At 43.6% G+C, this 23,003-nt stretch overlaps 1 protein-coding gene across 1 annotated transcript in view; it reads right to left on the reverse strand.

Moving 5' to 3' along the window:
- Positions 1-15,599, reverse strand: part of RGS6 (regulator of G protein signaling 6) — a 278,796-nt gene extending 263,197 nt beyond the window's left edge. Inside the window, exons 1-2 of the mRNA XM_074149708.1 lie at positions 15,341-15,599; positions 636-740 (exon numbers count right to left, since the gene is read on the reverse strand). Coding sequence (XP_074005809.1) covers positions 636-719 — 84 coding nt within the window. The 5' untranslated portion in view covers positions 720-740; positions 15,341-15,599. The remainder of the gene's footprint in view (positions 1-635; positions 741-15,340) is intronic.
- Between the last annotated feature and the right edge of the window lie 7,404 nt (positions 15,600-23,003).

The raw sequence follows: 23,003 nt of genomic DNA on the forward strand, positions 1-23,003 counted from the left end.
TCCTTCATCTTTTATACTACCTCCAAAGTACTTCAGAATAAGACACTTTATCAGTTAGTTCTCTCACATCATGCATTGTTGTTATGTTACCTTTGTCTGATTGATTTTTCACTAGCATTTGAGAGGTTTCTCTTTTTTAATGTAAGAAATGCAATGGGAAGTAATAATAACTACCTGCAAAGAAACAAACTGTAAATTATGCAACAAAAACCACAATATGGAAACAGAAAAAAATGTACTAAAATATTGTTGTATGCCAGCTGCGTTACGCTTAGTGTGATAAAACTTTGAAGGTGTGTACCATTATTTTAGCTAGCCTTAGTAAACTTGAACAATTAGGTAAAGTCACATCACAACCATTCACAAGAAGTTATAAATTTATAAGTTATTAGTTTGTCATGAAATATTTTATACTAATGAGCTTAAATGCTTCCACTGAACAGAAAAAGACTTCCAAGCTCTCAAATGCTATGGTTTTAAACAGCTAGTTTCCTACGAACTATTTCAGCTATGCATCCAAGCAGCCTGAAACATACCTTTTGACTTCAGAAGGGGTGAGGGATCCTTTTACAAGTCAACGACATAAGAAGAGATTTGTTTTGTTGGTTTTTTTTACAACAGTTCCAAATCCTTACCTTTCTGTAGACTATCATATTTGGAGAACTCTCCTCTGGGTCAGCGGTTTCCACAGTACTTGGATCAGTGGGCGCTTGGGCCATGTTTGCCTCTCGTCGCTCAGACTGCAAGGACAGGAGCAAAAGTCAGCATCGCTCTCGGCTGCAGGGGGAGCATGGCAGGGACACACAACAAGCTCCAAGGCAGACAGACGAGGATAGCAGAGAGGGAACGACACTCCAGACTCCACAAAGTGCGGGATTTTAGCACATCGTGTCAGATAGTCACATGCTTTGAACTGATTTGTCTAAAGCACAATGCCCCAAGAGCAAGGACCACCAAGTGGTTTGGGTCATCCCATACACACTTTTCACGCCCAGTTCCGATCTTTTATCATAAGCCCCCATTCAATAAGAGACCAATTAATACTTTGAACACTTCATTTCCTTGCTATAAAGCACAAGCAGATTAGGCTTTTCTAGGAGCTTTTGACCTACCCCCAAACAAAAAGCCAATGAGGATAAAAGCTTTGCTGTGAGGCAGAGTGGAACCCCACAGCATCTGTGGGTGCAGAATCACAGAATCTTCATGGCTGAATGCCAGGCATGCTGCCGGCTGCTGCCTGCGGACACTCGGAGCCACCTCTGGCTCCCCCCAAGCCCAGGGCAGCAGCTGGGAAGTGGGGAAGCAAGGCTGCTTGCTCCGAGTCAGCAGCTTCCCTCACCTCTTCCCATGATATAGCTGGGAAGAAGCAGCAGGACACAGGCAAACAACCATGCAGAATACTACTTAACCCAAACTGTCTTCTAGAACCACAGAAGTCCTGCCTTATCTCCTCCAGGTCATGCCAGGTGTGAGGCAAAAAACATTAGTTTAAAAAAAAAAAAAAAAAGAAGGGCGTGCAGCAGGTAGGACACTTTAAATTCTAAGTCACATGCTGTATTTTAAATTTTTCTTCCACCAGCACGTTTGACAAGTTACATCTTAAATTCAATGATGCTGTGGAGCCATGTGGTGACCTTCCCTAGCCTAAGAGGTAACATTGCCTGTTACAGACGCTGGCATTAAGGCTGTCTCACAAGCTCAGTTTCTTCAACATTGAAAGCATTGAGATTTCCCACCTCAGCATATTTTATTAAAAACTGAGACAAAAAAAGTCTAAGTATGTTCACACATGAATAATTTACACATTCGTTCCAAAACCACAGTTCACCACTAAACTGACTCCCTTATTTAAGGAACAAGATACTCTCCAATTCCTTTCTCTACCTACTTTGCACATTCCCACAGGCGACAAAGTGCCCCAGCATATAATATACATATATAGCATACAATTATCTGTATAATACAGCCCCAAGCCATTCTAGCTGTCAGTTATCAGCTCCCAAGGACAAATCAACTGCCAGAACTGGACAACCTCAGACCATACGCCAGCTCTGTCCTGCCTCAGCAGTGCAAAGGCTATTACTGTGACATGGTATCCTCCACTGGAGCCAGAAGCAGCTGAAATATCCCTTTAACCAAGAGATAATAGAGACTAAGGCTAAATAATCTACATCAATCTGGACTCGTTCATTTTTTATTTTATAAAGGGTGCATGCACACACACAACTGTGGGCACAAATGCATTTTGTACATGCACATACCAATTTTGAAACTCTGTACTATAATTCTAGCTCAAATTAAAAAATATACACATGTATCACCTTTCAAAGGCACATTTAGACCAATTTAGACACTATTTTATATTTAAAGGACAGAAATTTATTTTAACTCCTATTAAACTCTGTTTTCCTTGAAGCCCAAACACTGCGCTGTTGTGCCAGGTCATGAGCTAAAACCGAAATGGTATAAATTCCCTAAGCAAAATTATTAGATGCAAAAAATTAAATAGTACAAATGGTGAAGGGTAAAGTGTTTTAAAATTATAGCGTTTTGAATGATTTACACTAATGTGCATTTCCACAGCACTTCTTAGTCATGACTTCAAGGCTCTGAAGAATTAGGCTCTAGGTAACATCACTCAATTGGACAGAGCAGGAACTAGATAGAGATTTTATGTAGCTTTCTGAAGGCAGTTACAAAGCGGAGTTGAAAGCCTACGTCAAAGTCACACGAGTCTCAGCCTCAGTATATAAATACAATGCTCACTGCTTACATTGTATCTGAGATTATATACGCATACTTTAAAAGAAAACAATTGCAATTAACTTTTAGTTGAGCAATGTCCCTTCAAAGGAGAAATTTCCAATTTCTAATCAAAAAGCCCTGTGCAGCACTACTTCACTGCGCTTCACTCATTGCATTATTCACTTTGAACGTCTACATTTACAAATTCTGTTGTTCTTGTCATACTCATATACTGTCAGCTCACTTGATCTTCTCTGATACTTCAGGTTTTTCCCCCATAGCACATCTTGAGGCTTTTCATCTACTCCAGTGCAACAAGACAAAAACATCTTGCATAATATGCAGTAGGGGCTGTCACACTGTTTACGGTGACAACAAGGGAGCCACCAACTGCCTCTGAAGATCTACAAAAGGTAATCAATACTAACAAACTTCTTGTTGGAGGACAGAAATTTGCAAAAGTGCATCCCACTGGTGCCCAGCATCTCCTGGGTTTTGGTCAGGAGCAGCTGGAGCAGGGCCACCTTTGCAGGAGTGACAGCAGGATGGATGCCCTGCCAGGAGGGGATTCTACCCCTCTACTCTGTGCTCGTGAGACCCTACCTGGAATATTGTGTCCAGCTCTGGAGTCCTCAACACAGGAAGGACATGGACCTGTTGGAACGGGTCCAGTGGAGGGCCACGAAGATGATCAGAGGGATGGAGCACCTCTCCTATGAAGATCGGCTGAGAGAGCTGGGGTTGTTCAGCCTCGAGAGGAGAAGGCTCCGGGGAGACCTCATAGCAGCCTTCCAATATCTGAAGGGAGCCTACAGGAGAGCCGGAGAGGGACTCTTTGTCAGGAGATGTAGTGACAGGACAAGGGATAATGGTTTTAAATTGGAAGAGGGGAGATTTAGATTAGATATTAGGAGGAAAGTCTTTACTGTGAGGGTGGTGAAGCACTGGAACAGGTTGCCCAGGGAAGTTGTGGATGCCCCATCCCTGGGAGTGTTTAAGGCCAGGCTGGATGGGGCTTTGAGCAACCTGGTCTAGTGGGATGTGTCCCTGCCCATGGCAGGGGGGTTGGAACTCGATGATCTTTAAGGTCCCTTCCAACTCTAACCATTCTATGATTCTATGTTGCAGGGGACAAGGCTGGAGACAAGGTAGGACTGAGGTGCACCCCAGAGCAGAGACAAGTGCGGGCATCCCCTCCACACAGCCTGGGCACTGCTGGTGCTGGGATGAGCCTGAGTGAGACCCCTGGACCAGGAGTCCCCCAGGGCCATTGCAGAATTGTCAGGGCCATCACCCAAGTTTCTTCTCTTTCTTTTAGACTGCTTTCTTAAAAAACACAAAACCCTCTCTTAGGTGGTATTCTTATTCTAGAGGAGAAAAGGACTACAGACAGTGATACAATGCAGGTATGCTCTTGGCTCTTCAAGGTGAAAGCACGGAAATGCTGGGTCCCCATGGATCCCATCACTCCATTAACACATGGGAGTTGAGCGGAGCTCAGCACCCGGTGATGCAGGACGGCCTCCCTGCACGTCTGCCGTGCTAAAGCCTGGTTTCAAACCAATTCACAAACAGGGCATTCATTCTCACCAGCCTGAGGATTGCTGCTGATTTCACGCCCCACAAATGCAGACAAACCGCCGGCCACGCAGCAGCAATACCTCTGACCAAGGAGAAACATCGGCAGAGCCCCAAGGGAGGGCCGCTCACTCCATCTCTGCCTGGGCACAGACCACCAGGGAGAAGGGGGGAGAGCCCAGAGCCAGGGCTCCAGTGATGGACGCTACCTGCTGTGAACACAAACCAGACCACTCATGTTCAAAGTACAGGTTTTTTACCCTAATACTATGTTAACATGCTGCATTTGGGACCCTTTAATTAATATAATGGTAGGTGAAAGTCCACACTGACTTGCGTAGTTCTCTGTTAAAAAACAAACCAACAAAACCCTGTCGCCTGGTTTGAAAGAAGCACAGGACTAATTTTTCACAGGATGCTATTGAAATCTATTCTTTCTATGCATTTTTTTCCTCGCTGCCAGCCCTGTCTACTCAAAATGCAAGCAGAAAGTTAACCCTATGGCACTACGTAGATTAAAAACCAGAGTCTGCCCTCTGAACCTTTCTCTAAGCACATGCTTGCAATACAACAACCAGAAGAGAATTCAGCTCGGTCTTACACAGACGTTTCAGCTACACAGGGCTGAGAATGGTGAAAACAAACAATTTATTTAGTTTTTTTAAAAAATTAGAAGTACTCATGCACAGCCTCCAGTTAAGAGCCTCACCAACTACTGCCTGAAGACTACTATCAGCTCCTTATTCCTACAGGCAGTTTACCACATTGCCAGTGGCTAACTCATACGAGCCTGCATCCACACATCACCAATCTAAATCCAAATGCATGTCTTCAAAAAATAAATACTCTGAATTCCAACTCCCAGGTTCAAAAGACGCTGTTTTCCCACAGCTGTTTTCTGACAATAGCCATGCTTGCAGTAATCCAGACTCCTCAGCACCAAAAGTGATAAAAATTGAAAACCATTTCTGCTAACCATTCTCTCACTCTGCCACACAGAAGGAGCAAACCCGGTCTTCAACTTCTTGTTTATGGATAAGATGGCCTATGAAGCCTTTTAAAAAAATACTCCCAAAAATAAGCTAAAAAGAGAGGGTGCATTTGGCCCTCGCTGATTTTTCCTTTTTTTAAATTTTATTCTTTATTCTAGAACAGTTCTGCTTTTTCCTGAGAAGCATAATCACACTGGACTAGACAGACAGCTGTTGACAAAATGCACTGAATCATGGTAAGAGTTTTATCTCTCTCTTATCTGATCATGCTCCTCAAACTCTCCCAAAAACCAGAGATATGGCTCCCATACATTACAAAGCTCAAAAGCTCCCATACATTACAGTTCCCGTACTGAACTCCTTTAAAGTGGATTAACCAATTTTTAAAATGCCCCCAAAAGCAAAAAAAGCCCATTTTTTTTCCACAGCTCGCCTCTTCAGAGTTTCTGATACAGGAGTTTAATAATAGAATTTCAAAGACAATAACCTTTACATTTTCGTGCAGAAGCACTGTCAGTATTTAATCTCTACCTACATGTAAATTCAGTGAGAAAAGCTAAGCAGTAAATTGAGAGCTTCCCATGAATGTTCTAAAATACCTAGAGTACTGTAAGAAAAGACTTCTTGTAAACAAGACCACCGTAAGAAAACTCTTATAGGCACAAACACCCATGCACTTCACAGAAATTACACCACCAAGGAGTCCTTATAGACGCTGGGTTTTACAGATAATAGAGAAAGAAAGAAAGAAAGAAAGAAGTACAAAGTTAGAATAAATTCTGCAAAACAAGCTATTTCTTCAAAACATCACCAGCATTTAACAACCTCAACACAGGGTTATGTTCGGACTCTAATCCTGCATTTTAATAAATAACTTGTCAACTTCATATGCAAAATTGGTAGTGCAAAACATTTCTTGCACATCCGAGATAAAATGAAACAGTTTGTTATAATATGCATAAATTTAATCCTGGAAAACAGAATCTACCACACGAATCCCCATGTAAATATCCATCACCACCACTCAGCTGCAGTACAATTTTATGGTGACAACAAGTGGAAGTTACCTTTATGCTATGTATTTCAAAGGCAGCTTATCATTCACATGTAGTGCTAATGTCAAATCAGGAGATATTTGGAACTTTATATTTTACTCTATGGTTGTGTGCTAATTTCATGTCATTAATACCTAGTTAATTTCTAATTAGTGAAACGCATCTAGACTACATGACTTCTACATGCCCGAGAAATCACATAACCACAACCTTGCTGAACTGATAATCACCTAATAGCAAAAATCCCTACCTGGTTTGCTAGAATATTCAGACCTAATAGATCATGTTATAAAGGTGACAGGAGAGAAGAGACAGGGAGAAAAAAAAATAATCAGTCAATCTGAATTCAATTAGTCCCCATTAAGTTGCTATTTCATGTCCATTACAAAAGTCTCTCTAGAATTGCACTGGAAAGAACAAAACTTTTAGCTTCATGTTCCTCTGCCGGTTAACTATTACTTCATTAAACTAGCACTTGGGCATGCCAAGCAAGGTGTGGATACTAGAGGACAATGAAATACATCAACCAGAGGATGCCCAGGTCCAACCTGGGCGATGCTGTCTGCTTTCAACTGCTGTAGTTCAGTTGGAGCACAGCACAATTCACCTCTACCCTTCCTTCAGAAGTAAACCCCTATGACTAGTGAAACAACTTGCCAAACAGGAACTGATACAATATCCATCTGAATCAGACAAAAGCCGGGAAGACTGGAGCTGAGATCAAAACTCCACCATCTCCTCCACTATCTTTATTGGTGAAGAGGGGGAAACGCTGGTATTACAGACAGCACTGCTGACCACTGCGCTCAGCAGAACAAGACTCTGCAGGCATGTTCCCCTCCTGAAACATGTTGAGGAGGACATAAAGGCTAGTGAAATGGGCTGGGAATCACCATGCAGGGAGCCACACCACAGTTAGTAGTGATAGACTGAAGGGTCTTGTACCATTCTGGATACCACGGTGCTGCTCCACTGCGTGGAGAAGCAGCTAAGGCAGTCTGCTTCCACCAGTGAAATACAGCTCCCAAAGTATCTAAAAATCCTTCCAATGACTGATTTGGACATCAAATTGTAACCAAAGTTACTCTGAAAATACTTTCCCAGTCGAAGATCATCCCAGACCTTCTGCCCTTCCTTGCAAGTGCTGAGCACTGCAGTACTATCAACAATATTGAGCCTGTTGCCTTTTTTTAAGGAACAAAATATAAACACTTCCAGCAACTGCACTTAATGTCCTATTTTTTGCCAAACAAATTCCTCTTTGTTTATGAGAACGCAGTTTTGTTTATACTGGGAGAATTCATGGATTCTAAAGGACCCTACTCCTCCTCTTGCTGAGGTAGGCACTCACAGGAAGCCCCAAGCTGAAGTTCTGGAGCTCAATGCTTCTTGCTCTGCAACCAGCAGGATGAAAGCTGGGCATGCATCTGGGCATGGAAACAGCAGAGACTCTTTTGCCTCACCCTGCCGGAGCACGAAGAAAGGACCCAATTCTGGGACATTCCCTTTTTTTTTCACCTTTAAGGAAACTGGGATCCTGATGAAGACTGGGATTTCCAATTTCTGCTACTCTTACAGACATTTCCTAAAGGTGCAGTCTCCTTCCGTATATCTAAGTGCTTCCTGTGAAAAACTTGCCTCAAAACATCTTACAGGTATGTCTACATTTCCCCACAGTACTAGGGCAGGGAGCAAGCTCCAGTCTCCTGCTCACCGGCACTGCTTAACTGCTGGTTTGCTCCCAGGTTCTCTTTCATAGAGCTCCAAACCAGTAGGTGGACATAAGTCTGGGAACACAGTTCTCGCTCATCACCACTTGCTCCCAAGAGTCAGCATGGATGACCTTACACAGGGTTTGGCTTCCTACTTCTTATCCACTCCTCCAGCAGTCTCCCAATAGACTGTGCAATTCCACACTGCCTCCCACCATGTCCCGAGTCATGCCGTGTCTAACTCCATCCTTCTGGTGGACTGCAGGACAGTCTCACATTTTTAAAACACTGTACTTGGAAAAAACACACATGATGATCACTGTATCTTCAGGCCACAACAATACCATCTGGTGGCCAGAAGAGACCCTTCTGGCCAAGGATATGCACTATGGACACAGAAATCTCTTAGACAGAACTAGCTCTCAAATAAGGCAATCCAAGCCACTTGGTTTCCTGCAGATAGACACAGCCTACAAGGGTCCTACAAGACACAGCCTACAAATTCAGCCCACTGTGTAATCTAATGTGAGCAGCTAGTTTCTGTACGTACTCCTCTCCAATCACTCACTGTTCCCAATTATGTATTTCCTTTAATAAAATGAGTAAATATTCACAGTGTGGCAGTCTGAGCAGAACATTACTAACCAGGGATCATCAAGGCCTTGCACCATCTCCAAAAAAGGGTGCTCTCTGTGGTCTTGAGCAATTTTCTCTCCATCTGTGACACGTGTGGTAGTACTCACTCTGCCACATAACTGTACAACAGATGACACTAAGGACAGACAGTTCCAGTTGTGTTAGCCACAGGTGACCTGTCTCAGTCACCTGGCAGATGATCAGGCTGCTTCTTGATAAACCATGGAATATGATTATTTTCCTCCCCTCTCCCACACCCCATTTTGATTCTATATATTTCTAAGTCTGCAGATATTTGTAGCTATTTTAGAATGCTGTAAATACTGTCTGCAACTGGTTGTTACATCCAGGAAACCTAGGGGTGGAAGCCAAGATAAAGTAACTTTCTTGGCATCTGACACTGACTAGGTCCCAAGTTCCCTGATGCCTAGTTAGAGGCATTCTCTTTTTTATTTTAAATAGAGACACACCACCTGTTTTCTGGTCTGTTCACCCAAGGTGTACTGGAAGCATCACTGACTTAAAAAATTAAGAACTTTCCCGCTTTCAGAGTTTTTAATATATTATTTGACAGATAGATAAACAAGGTGAGCAAGACAAGCAAATAGAAAAATGGAATAGGGATGGGTGGTAGCAAATATTGACACATGAATTGCCTGTTAACAAGGTAAATTTTTCCCTTTTTGAAATCAGTTGTTGAAGTAGGCACTTGCATACCAAATTTACTTTTAATAGACCAGAATTATGTTATACCCAGGAAGAAACTGCCTCCAATACCTCCATCCTTCTTCCAAAGAATTCAGAGCAAAATGCAGTATCCACCTGTAATCCATCTACCTTCCAATAAAAAAATACTCCCGTGAGTGCAAGAGCTCTTGGAACGGCTCTGAGCCAACACACTGTTACCAAGGATAGCTATAGACAATGTAACAGCAAATATACACTGAATATTTAACTGAAACAAGTGTCAGTGCTATACGAATTTAGAAATTCAAAGAGACAAATATAGCCCAACTTTGAACTTCATCTGAACTGGTGATCCCACACTACTGTAGTATTTCTAAAGCGCTATCAGTCTGCAAGGAGCAGTTGCAGAGGAGAGAGCCGAAGCTGTATGTTGTTGTTCTGCAACAAAGCCAACTTATTGGCCAGAATCATTCCCTGTGGAGAATGAGTAACTGCACTGATAATACAGAGCTTCAGGGTAGACTTCTAATCCCTTCTCCGATAAAAATCCTTCTTTGAAAAATCATTTTCCTTGGATCAGTTAAGGTGTGCTAAGAGCATCTTGTCCATGAAGTTGGTCCATCAAATACACCATCTCTGAAAGTGCCTTGTACTATATGCACCACAGAAAGTGTTACTTGTAACTATAGTAAGCTACTTCCAGGCAGCGGACTGCGTTTTCTATTTTACACTGTAACCAATAAGTTGAAAACAACTGAAAACAAATTGATTCAAAGAGAAAACGAAATGAGAAGCAGCACAAACTAATGGATGCTCTACTACAGGCTGACAAGAAAATCAAAACATTAAAATCAAAAAAATACAGGCCCCAGTACCTGTTAGATTCCAAATTCAGAATTATTCCACCTGAACTCCCTGTTCCAAACACAGCTTGCTAAAATAAAGCTCCCTTCAAGTAGCCTAATGCAAGCTGATACAACAGCCGAGTCACGCCTGCATTGATCAGTGACCACACAATCTCATTTAAAACACCCCAAAGTGCTGAGAGTTCTTGCTGGTTGTTCATTCTGAAGAGGATGGAAAATTTCAAGTACCCTGCAATCAAATAAAATGAGAGATTTGCTACCCAAAAGCGCAGGTGCTTTTGAAGTTGTGGCACCATGCAGTAGCCCTGGTGCAAACGAACACAACTGCTTGCATCCCATGTACTTCAAGGACATGATGCGACGTACTATGATTTCACTGACCTGCTGCTGTTTATCACACCAACACACAGCCCTTTCAGATGCAAATTACATCCAAATCATTTGGGTAATTGCCACGTAAAAAGGATCGAAGCCACTCCTGAATTAGCTAGCTGAAGTTTACACGCCCACAGAGTTCAGCAGAGTCTGCAAATCCCAGTGCAGTGGGTCATCTACCCTGAACTCCACAACGCCACAACTGGGCTGCTCTAAATACCAATATATGCTACGTGCATTATAAATACTAATATACTTTACTACTACTGCTGTTACACTGTAATACTTCTATAAAGACAGTTCCTTTAATTGAGCTAATACGTGTCGATGCCAGACTGCTGTTGCGCTAGTGAAGGCATAATCTAAAACTAGTTGCTCATCTGCGACAGAGGCAAATATTATTTTCTTTTACAAAGTGATAAACTAAATCACAATGAAATTAAGTGACTTCCCACATTCACATAATGGATGACAGAGCAATAAATTGAACATTTAAACCCTGACTTTCCAACCATTAGTTATCATTTGCTCAACACGCATCCCCATAGCACAGCAGGTCTGTAGTAATCAATCTGAGGAGCTTTTAACTACCCTGTGAACCTTTCACCACTGATGCCAGGTTCTATAAGCACAGTGGAAAAGATGAAATACTGTCCCTTTCCACTGGGATGATGATTGTAATGTGTAATTGAAAATTCCAAGCAAAAATAGAGCACTAATTCCTCTTCACTGCCCAACTACCTCATGGTCCCCACCATCCCCATGTAGGCAAAGTGCAGTGCCCGTGCCTTACTCTGCTGCTGCTGAGCCTATGCACAAATAACTGTTTCCAGCATGACAATGCAGAACTCCTGGGACGTCAAAATGTCAAAACCTTATTGCTTACTGAAATTTTAATCTATCCCTCTTTCTCTCTCTCCGCATTCTTTGCCACCAGCTACAAAAATGTTAAAAAATAGTAAGAGATCTGATGTAACACAAGTGGGTAGCAGCAGTCTCTCTTGACTCCACAGTCTTTCTAGAGCTTGACAACCAACGAGGAAAATACAAATTAGCTCCTCTTCATAGATAGAGCACTATAGCAGAAATTAGCTCATTCCCCAGTCACCACAATACCCTATTACTCCAGCTCGAAACAGAAACTGATATCATGGGGAAGTCTTTTCATGGTAAAATTTATATAGATTAGGAAAACACTATGGATTCGCTAATATCATCCTTTAAAAACTTTAAGTCACTAAATTATTAAAGGAAAATTGTAATCAACCACATTTTAGAACTCTCCATGATACATCTATTATTACCTTTTCAAGGGGTATAAACATACGCCAAATTTTTCAAAGTACTTGAGACTGTGTGCATTCTAGCTACCTCTAAATCCCCATAAATCCACCACCTCAAGGACACAATGCAAGCACTGCTTCCACAGTCACTACACATAAAGTTAAAAGATGAAGAGCAGAGGCAGAAATTTGCAAGGAAAAAAAAAGTTAGAGATGTAGGAACATAATAATTTGGTTCAGAGTATGAAGATAGATGTTCAACTATGCATAAGTGCTCAAAGATGCAAAGAGGAAATTTTGTAGCCTGAGGAAGTCAGATGTGTAACTCCACAGGAACCAAGCAACTAAGTTGCCCAGGAACCAGGAGCATTTCAATTCTGACAACTAGAAACAATACTTCTACCCTGAAACAATCCAGCGCTGCTCAGGGAAGTGGACCTCTAGAGACCCAAGGTGTGCTTGCAAAAACGTGACTGAAGCTCCAGGCGATGAGCACACACAACAGAATAAGCGGCTGTAAGGGCAAAACTGCACTCTTGTAACACTGAGCATGGGAAGAGCAGCTCACCCTTGCTCTGCCACTTTACAACTGCAGGGTTTGATTTAGGTATCAGAGTTATCTCCAGCTAGAGCCTCTGGGTTAGCTATGCCTCATTCTTGAAAACCTAGAGACACATATTGTTAATCCAGGACAGCAAAAAAATAATCACATCACAGTACCCTTTTATTTCCGTTAGGAAGCCTGACCCACAGCGCTGCAAGATTCTGAAGTTTCACCACAGGCTAACACAGCATCCTCACGTACCGTGTTAGGATGACACACTGCAGCTATTTTGTCTTCCTGCTACTCCACATAAAGCAGCTCCTTTTCTTCCCCTACATTGCTAGTTTGCTGCAGTCTGCTGGGACAGGACTGCCCTCTCCTTTCCTCCCCATCCTGGCTGCTCAAAGGGACGGGGCAGATCCTAGCATTTCCACTCTATACACTTGGCTTTCCTCCAGCTGCCTCAGGAACATGAACCAACACAGAGTTACTCCCGTGAATGAGCAGTGCTCTGCTCACCTCTCCCGTACCAGCGGGCTCCACCAGAATTACACAGTAGAGACTGAAACACCTTGTAACGGGTTAGCAAGGAGGTAATTGCTCCTTTAAGAGGGCACACCTTTTCCTCTTTACCCTCAGGTGCCATTGATTAAAACAGGTGTCTGCACTACCTGCCTCACAGGGACCATCGGAGAGAAACTAAGGCAGGCAGTGTCAACAATGACTATATGCAGCTTATTATGCCTTTTCTTAGAAGGGAAGGGTAGTAAGAAGAAACCAGAAAAAAAAAAAAAAAAAAATCAGTCAGGTAGTTGAACAGCAATCTTTAAACATCTATTACTGATAAACCTCGGTATGAGATGTGCAGCAAATAACTATTTCTTTCATCTGCTTCTGATCACTACTATAGTCCAAAATGGAGAAAAAAAAAAAGGGGGGCTATAAAATAAAGGCTACTCCACTACACTTGTAGCCTGTTAGGAAAGAAAAAGGAATGTTTGCCATTAATTATTCTATTAGTGAAGTTGTTAGAAAAAGGAACAGCTCATCTAAAAATCAAGTCAATAGTGGCTGAGTCTAAACAGTATCTTCAGCATTTAACACACATTGAAGCAATGAACGCTATTATTCTGTGCTTGTAACCATACACCCTGAAGTCAGTAACTGCTCTTCAACATCTGACCTCTTTTTAAAGCAGATTTACAAGAAAGTATAGTGAAAGTGCTCCCAGTCAGCTGGTAAAAATGTATTATGGATCATAACTACACAGCAAACAATTGCTAGTTCTTCCAATCTGCAATATTAGGATAAATCTGGCATTCAATTAAAAAAAAATACATAAAGAAACGGATGATAGCAAATATACACAACCTTCCACTTCAAATTAAACCCAAATCAACCTTAGAGAATATTTACAATTATATCAAATGCCTTTAATCCCTAAAGCTTTTAACTACAGTAAACCTCTTTTGCTATGTTCTTCAGCAAGCAATTACAAATAACACTATAACTTTACAGAGCGCTTTTCACATTCACAGCTCTCAAAGTACTTCCCACAGAAACACACAAATGAAACATAGCTTTCTTTGGGGTGGGAAGCCACTGAATACACAGCGTAATATGCCAACACAAAGCTGAGTTTTACAGTATGGCTTTATTTATCAAAGGCAGATTTTTCTGGTCTCCGATCCCTACACACTGGCAGTCAGCAAACAAAAAACAATCAAGGGCAATCACGCATACCCATAATCTTTAATTTCAGGGAGGCGTGAGGAAGTGCCACGCTGTAGGCTACAATCGGGATGCCGTTCTGGCAAGCCCCTTGCGGGCCAGCTGAAGCAAACCCCGACTTACCCAGGCCGTCCCAGTGAGGGCTGTGTCCAGCAGCAAGAGCAGCACCGGTGCAGACAGGACAACAAGATCAGAGCCACAGGCGTCGTCCGCTCCTTGGAGCGGTAGCCCTGACTGCTAGGATGTCTGCACCGTGCTATACAAAAATCTGCATCTTCCTCAAGAAAAAAAAAATAAAAAATACTTGAAGCTCCTTGCTGGCCCTGCAACCTACTCCTCTACGCCGTCGCAGCTAGTGACTAAAGAGATGCTTTTAGTGTCACAGGAGATTAAGGCTCTGGGAGGAGAGTGCCTGGCAGCTTTACTCTCACACACACCGATCTGTCTTCATGCAAACGTGCTTTGTCGGTGGATGAAAGTCTATTATTGCCATACACTACCCAAGCGAAACAGTTTCCAAGTTTTCCCACGGGGCACCAGCTCCCCCCTCAAGCCGTACCCCAGCACTCGCTCCCCCTCGTCCCTCTCCGAGGCCTCCCCCCAAAAAGCTCCAGCGTTTCAGAACCCCACACACCGAGCCCCGGCTCCCCGGACACAGCCCTTGTACCTGTTGGGACACCACCTCCCCCGAAGCCCAGCCGAGCCCCGAGGGGAGAAGGCAGCCCCGCTCCGCCTGGAGGGAGCCGAGGCGCCTCCAGCGTCCCGGGCCGCGACCCGGGTCCCCCGCGGGAGGGGAACGGCAGCCGCGGTGCGCTCCGGGTGGGGGGGCCCACACGGCTCGGGAAGCGGCACAGCGGCGCGGGGCTGTATATAAGGTCACACACACATATATATATATATGCATATAAAACACACGCACCGCCCTGCACCTGCCCGCCACTACCAACTCAGAGCAAACTCCCCCCGCTCAGGGCCGCTCGGGCAGCCCCTCCCGCCGGCCGGGGCTCCGCTCTCCGCGGCGGGACCGGAGGCTGCAGGGGCAGCTCCGAGCGGCGACCGCTCCGCCGCGCAAATGGGGATAAAGAGGGGGATAACGGGGCCGGGAGCAGCCCCTGCCTGCAGCCCACTCCCATTACCTTAGCAACCGCGCCGCCGCCGTCCCCTGCCGCTCCCCCGCTTCGCCTTTCCTCAGGGCCGGGGGAGAGCCCGCACCATGGCGTGAGCCGACAGGCGAGGCCGCCGGGCAACCCCGCGCCTCTTCCAAAAGCCTCTCGCTCCCCTCAGCCCCCCTCAGGCTGCGGCGGGGACGGCGGCGAAGGCGACGCTGCCGCCGGAGCAGCCGCGGGCAGGGCACAACCGCAACCGCGCCCGGCCGGTCCCTCGCTGCCGCCGCCCGACCCTCCGCCGGGCGAGCGGGCGGGCGGGCGGGGGCGGTGGCCCGGGCGGGGCCGCGGGGGCGGTGACAGACCCGGCCCCGGCCCCGCCGCAGCAGCGCCCGCTGCGGGCAGCCCGGGCCCACCTTCCCCCGGCCGGCTCCGGGGGAAGCCGCTTCCCCGCTTGGAGCCCACCTTGGCCGGCGAGGCTGGGAAACTTCTCAAGGCGCGTTAAGCCCACCTCGCCCAGAGCTGGCCCTCACGCCCGGGAGGGCTGTGCCGGGAAGCGCTGGGCCAGGCCCCTGAGGGCCGGCCTCCCTCCTCCCCCGGCTCCGTGCCAAAATTCTCCGCGTTTCCAAGGTTCGGTGCCCACACGCCGGACTTGTTTCTGAACTTGAAACTCTTCCCAGCGAGGCTACCAGCTCCGCAGGGGAAAGGCGACTTGCCCAGCTTACAGAGCCTGTCTTTCAAGCCCCCCAGCCGTGACCGTATTCCCCCCTTTCCCAACATCCCGGGGATTCACCTCAATCGGACGTTATCAAAACCAGGTTGCTGTTTGACAAGGCTGTTGACTGACACCAAGAACTACCTTGCGGGGGGATGTCCGATCACGTTACGGCTGTGGCCTGCCCTGGCACACTGACTTTCTGGTGATGACCGGTACACGGAACTGCTGCAATAATTCAAACCATAAACCAAAAATTATTTCTGGTGCAACTCGGCACCGCTTCCCTTTTTGCTGGATCTGTATCTCCATCTTTCTTTACCTTCTCTGGCTGCTCCTTCCTTTGTCTTGCAAATGCCAGGTTCCAGGCCATGCAGTTTGCCCGTGCTCATGGCTTATAAAAGATTCTTCATCTACACATACTGTGCATTTATTTCCTGATTTCTTGTCCAAAGAGTCTGCACTTCTGAAATATCACAGGATATTTTTTTCAATACTTTTTTTTTGAAATAAAATTAATCTAAGAATACTTCCATTTATATCAAGTTTGAATTTAAACGGCTTATCATTCTCTTCAAATAAACCGAAGCATGTCACACGTTACTTGCCACACAATGTTTTCAGGCAAAGGGGGAGGGACAGGGTGGCTACCTGTGAGACGCAGATATTATTTTTTTCCTGAGATTTTCTCAGCAAAGCATTTCAAATCGCTAGTTATATCAAGTTATATCAAGTTATGCTGGGGTATGACTTCATGTCTTACATCAGCTCTATTCTGGAAAAGCTGTTTCTCCTGTGACTACAGAGTCTTTATTCTCCTGGCTGCCTCGAAGGAATGTACGTGCAGTAGTTAACAGATCTATCAGGTTAACTCAGACTAAAATGCAAGTTCTATAGAAATGCCATTTTCCAAAACACAGGATTGATAGAGAACATTTCACCTGCGTCTTAAAATTGCAATTCAAAGAAATTATGAATATGGTTCCTGGCAGTGTCTCCAGGCCGAGTATTCCTGTGCCACGGGAGCACACCATGCTGAGAGAAAACCGACTGCAAACATTAACGCAAAAGTGACCACTGTGCTTTTTTCAATCGTGCTCAACAGAAGTTGTAACCAAAAAGTACAAATAAAAGGCAAGGCAAGTGATAAATAAAAATAGTTTAAATGCTATTTCAGTTTTGGATGATATTTCATGTCTTATTTCCACATTTTATACTGTAATTAAATGAATCTTTGTATAGTGAGTTCTCTTAGGTAACAACTACTGTTTGCTCTCTTGAAGACTATTGAAGACTTGCTTGCTCTCTTGAAAATGTTTTTCTATAAAGAAAAACACCATAGCAACATTTTTTAATTTCATGCATTAACTACTGAAACAAATGATACATAATTAAAACCAAAAGAAACCAAGCCAGGTTTTCATTTGCGTTGATCCTTACGCTGCAAACAACGCAGTCAGACTTGGTTCATCACAGAGAACCTTTCTCAGTTTAACCTCTTTCCCAGCGGGAGCGTCCAGCGGTTTGATGAGTGTCATTAGAGATGCAGGAACAGTTCCATTTAGATCAGTGGGACATCTCCAGTTGATGTAGAACTAAGCACATACAGAAATGTTTGCAGAAAAAGGCCTTCCACCTGAAAGGCTTTGTTATACTGGGGAAGAATGAGTGACGAGGGACTGCTACAGAGTTTTGTTGTCCCCTCTCCGCTGTCCTTTGTGATGACATCTGAAAGCCAGAAGAGACCACCATGTCCCACACTAGATATAGCACATCACCTGTCGGTAATGATACATCACTAAAACCAAGAGAAGCCGCGCTGGATTTTCATTTTCCCCTAACATTTACACTGAAAATATTTGGTGAGCTTTACTTTATTGCAGAGGCTGATTTGAATGACAAAACCACACCTTTTATAAAGTTACCCTATCTCTTACCGAAGACTGCAGCAGCAGCCAACTTCCCCCACACCTCGTAATAATCTCCTAAAGTTGTATTATCCTCATTGCTGTAAAGGGATCATTTTATCACCTCTGAAAGGTCCAACTTCCAACCGCTGCACATAGGGGCCATGACACTAGAGTTACACATGCTGACCCTCTTACTCACAGCTCAACTGTGGGAGTCTCCAGGGCATTTCATGAGCTCCTTCACGTGGTGGAGAGAGTCACAGCACAGCGTGTTCTCCTGTGATTGTCTGGAAAAAAAAAGGATGGGGTAGATATGGTTAACTTCCTGCCAGGAGCATCCTCCTCTCCGGGTGTTTGAAGAGAACTCGCGGTGGTTGCGAGGTAGGGGAGGTAAGGCCAGTGCTTTCCTCTCAGTTTGCAAACCAAGAAGATTGTTGATTCAATGTTGCCCCATAGCATTTACTTCACAAATATTCAACAGTTGTTAATTACAAGAAAAAATGGAGCTGCTGGCTCAGGGGTGGGTGCCAAGACTTTACTAAATCGGTGCTTTTTCCCCATGAAGGCAGTAAAGCGGAGAAAGTGCCTCTCTCTGGCTGAGTGCATGAAAAAGCAAAGAGGTTTTCAGAGTTGTTCAAGGTAGGTTCTATTTTTCATAAAATGTTTAATTTAACAGTGACCTAGTTTTACAACAGCTTTCAGTGTCTTGGCTTTTCTTATCTCCTGTGTCTTAGCCTACATCATTAGAACAACAGAGCAATAGGCTTTACAGAATTTGTTAAAGCAAACTAAATAAGACTTTAGCTGGTGGATTAATTCCTCTCTCGTATTTTGTTTCAGGCAGTCACCATGGCATGGTTTCTTTGTAGTTTTAAGGAGGTTTTAGCACATCTTTTATGTCACATATTGTAGATTTTTTAAAAATGTCAGCTCAAAGACCTTTGCTTATTTCATGGTACATTTTTGAGTATCAGGCCATAGCAGTCGTCTTGAATTCCTCAGATTTTTTACAGAAGGATCCTTTGTTTTGTAAACATTCAATTAACTGTATGGAATCGTTGGCTAGATTGACTAGCAAATTTGGAATTTTACAAGCAGTACGGACTCATGTTAGCATTCAGCGGGAGCAAGTTGTGGGGTACTGCTAATTTTGCCTACCTTACTTCACCTGCCTGGAGCTTCAGAAGCAAAAAGTTATTCTCCGCCTTGTCCTTGCAACAAATAACTGGCAGGTCAAGTGATGTTCACTCTTTCTTTTGTTGTGCGCTACATACGATGCTCTCAGCTACTGTTTCATGGTACCTCTCCGTGATTCCTTGCTTGTCTTTATGAAAGCTAACTTTAAAAACTCCTAGTGCTAAGTTCCATATGGATTCAGCAGAAAAAGGAAACAATTCGAAAAAACCTGTTGATTTCAGCCATGTAGGCGCAAAATAAATTAGGTCTGCAGAAAGATGCCTCTTCCTTCCACCTCCATCTCAGGGACTTCCAGGAGATTTTATCATTGGAGAGTCAAGTATGGGGAGCCTTGCTCCGCTGAGTCCCTCCTGCATATACATTCTTCAATGGAGGGAAAGCCAGAGTAGGAGATGCCGCCACATCTGCCAGGTTTATAGGAGTGCAAGTGCTTTCTCTAGAGGGAGAATTCTCCCGTGGGGATCTCTGCCCACAAGAGGCTTTCTTTGATCCATGTTAAGCGTGTTTTGCAGAAATTGAATTAGGCTGAAGAACGCAGGTGATGTATACTGGCAGCTCCTGAGCCATGAGTTAAACAGCATCAAGCCAAACGTATATTTCTACATTGACGAGGATCATGCAAGCTAAAAAAAAGACAACTTAATAGGAACCATTCAGAGGCAGCGTGTGCTGGGCCTTGCTGAGCTTCACTGAATTCCTCCTTTTGTGAAAAGGGATTTCAGCTGTCTTGGCAAACATTAAATTTGTGTCAGCTCTAATGCTTCTTAAATTTTGCATGACTTCTGACAAACTTCTCAGTGACTTGTTAGCATCAGGAAAAAAAAAAAAAACACGGTGGTGAAATTCAGGCATGGAGGAACTCATGCCTTGGACATAGGGAAATCACAAACCCAAAAGTATTGAGAATTTTTTTTTTTTATATATAAAGTTGGAAATATCAGAACTGCAATACTTATGGTCCCTCTGTTCATTTTTACCAATAAAGAACACTGTAGAAAAGCAAAATCACAATCTTTGCAAATACACCTGGGACAGTCTAGAAGACCTTGTTGCTGGAAGTATTAAACACAGGTTTGTGTAAAAAGCTTTGCCTCACACTGTCTGTTCTGGAGTCCCAAAATGGACCAAGAGCAATATAAATAATCAGCAGGGGACACAGTTTCCTCAATATTCTGGTTCTTGCTCAAGCATTTTCTTTTTCTCCTGCCTTGGAAATCACACACTTGAACAAATCAGAGGACTGGCTGAGTGAGGAGATTAGCAGTCTCATTCTTTCCTGTGCTAAAGGCAGGTCATTAGAGAGGATGTTAGGTTTTTCTGTCTTTAACAGGTAGGAATCTGCTTAAGATCTCTCCACCACTTTTTTCAGTTCACCAAGAGATGAGTTCCTTAATATCTAACAATGATTCTTCTTTTCTGTCCTTTAATCAAGAATGGCCTTTTGCCCAGATTCCATCAACCTGATCAGAACTTGTAAAGTTTTCCTGGACCGTGTAAGGCCTCCACTTCTGCCACGCTAAGCGTCCAAGCATTATGAGAGCTCACTGCCCTAAGTGGCAGAAATGGGTGAACTTCCATAGAATTCATGCTTTCTCCAGTCAGTCTGTACCTACCGGACTGGAAAAGGTTCACAAGGAATACTTATTCTGAATAAATCACAACACCCTTGGCTATTTTCTTCTGCAATACTGCAAAAGTTTCCTGTGGACTTTTTTCTGTTTGAAATAGGTTTTATGATGATTAATTACATAAGCTGTGATGGGAGCTGCTGTGCAGTGGGAATGAGGAGCCTGAAGTGTGGAGGAAGGCATGAAATGTGTTTAAAAAAACCCTTAAAACTAGCAAAATACAGCATGTGCCTTTCATAGCCCTGATCATGCTGTTTGTATGCTATATCCCTCTCTCCCCACTATTTATCTGTGTCTTATTAAACTATGCAGTTGTCACAGCAGAAACTATATCATCTCCTGCTTTTGAAAAAGCATTTAACATATGGAAGAAAGTGCAAACATCACCATAAAACATGTTTCTTTTCTGTACTTGCATGATTTATAGTACCCACCAACACAGTTCAAGTATTGAAACGCCTGTCTATGTGCTTGTGTATCTATATATATTCACTTTGTGTACACACACATTTTTATATATAAAATCTTTTCTCTAATAGTTACAAAAAGTTTGCAGGGTGTTGATGATTTGTCTAAATCCCATGGTGCCATTTCTCTCTCTCTGGCTAATTTATGTAGCTAAACATCATAGTGCTTTTTCTGGTTTTGGCAGGGGAGTTTAACATTTGACATTTGCTACTGGTGAATATTCAGATACTCAATTTTGTTACTTTTTTTTTTTTTTCCAATATTAACAGCAGTAAAGCCTGAGCAGTCAAACATTTCTACATTTGACTACGAAAAGTCCCTAAAACTCACTTTCAAATTCAAGTGACTATTATTGGATTAATTTTCAGCTATTGTTCCAGCTTGTCTGCTGCTGAGAAAGCACTGCACATGGAGGAGATCTGGCTGAGTGGGGGTCAGTTGTGCAGCACTCACTAGAATGAGTGGGAGGTGGGATGCAGAAGGACTCAAAACACAGATATTAGCCTAGGAAACCTGATTTTCCTAGGCTCTTACTAGAGACAGTGGGTAGAGACAACTGGAGATTCAAGGCCGGAGCATAACCTCAGATGCTCAGAAAAGAGCCAGAAAGAATCTTTCTCTCTGCTGAGCACAAGAAGACCATAAGAAGGTTTGCCTCACTGGACTGCAGTCAGCCTTCCCTAGCTTTGTGAATCCCCCTTGCCTACAAAGCCAGGAATCCACATGCCAGTTTTGCAAATCTCAGCAGTCTGAAATATGAGATGGATCCCAGGGCTCAGTTCTGGTCTCATCTTCCACGTCTTCGGCCAGAAGAACTCCACTGGCAGCTCTCTCCTTGAAACACACTCCTTACTTCAACCCTCAGCCTAGTGAGCTGTGGCAATAAAGAGACTGATACAGCTCAATTTAATTAAAACACATTTCCAACTGTTCTGCTCTGTTAAACTAGAACGTGAGATCAACACACTTGCACAATGCATAATTCAAAATAATGCATAGGGCCTATTTTAAAAACCAGGAGTTTAATTATACTTTTTTTTTCTAATTAAGCAAGAAACTGCTTCAGATCTGCATCACCTTTAACAACTCCACAAATCTTTAACAACAGATGTAATACATGTCATGTCAGGATCTCAAAGAACATTATAAACACTAATGAAACAGTGAGTCCCCAAATCCACTTGCGGGTAAATAACTATGGCAGGTATGGTTGAAATTCTGCCATTCTTCAACTGCTTGGGCTGAAATGTTTCATTTTATGAACTGGCACAAGGCTGGCTTCTTATTTTCTGGGGTTTTTTAATGTTTCAGCAAAACCAGTTTAATTCACTCCGAGGAGATTTGAGGAAAAAAGGCTTTTGCCAATGCTAAATATATTCTTATAACTGAATATGCCCATGTTTTGAGGCTATTGTTAAAAATGTATCAGGGAGATGGGCCTTGGTGACAAGGATATGCCGTCCTGTGAAAATCTGCCCAAATTTTGACAAGTTACAAAGTCTGAAATTTTCAACTTGTTCCTGCTTACATTCTTAGAGATTGAAGGCTAAATTTCCCAGAAGCTGGTTGCAGTGATGCATATTCAGACTAGTATAGTTAATTTTAACCAAACATGTAAATTACTCAGGCAGGGTGGGGGGTGGTTGTGGTGTTCTGCTTCTTATTATCAAATTGCAGCACAGAAGGGGACTGAAAAATCACTAAGTCTGTCCCACTGCTCAGGGTAGACTCAGCTCGCCCAAGTTACTCCTGACAAGTCCTTAAAGACATTCAGTGCT

This window comes from Numenius arquata, chromosome 6 (genome assembly GCF_964106895.1).
Source record: "Numenius arquata chromosome 6, bNumArq3.hap1.1, whole genome shotgun sequence".
NCBI lineage: Eukaryota > Metazoa > Chordata > Aves > Charadriiformes > Scolopacidae > Numenius > Numenius arquata.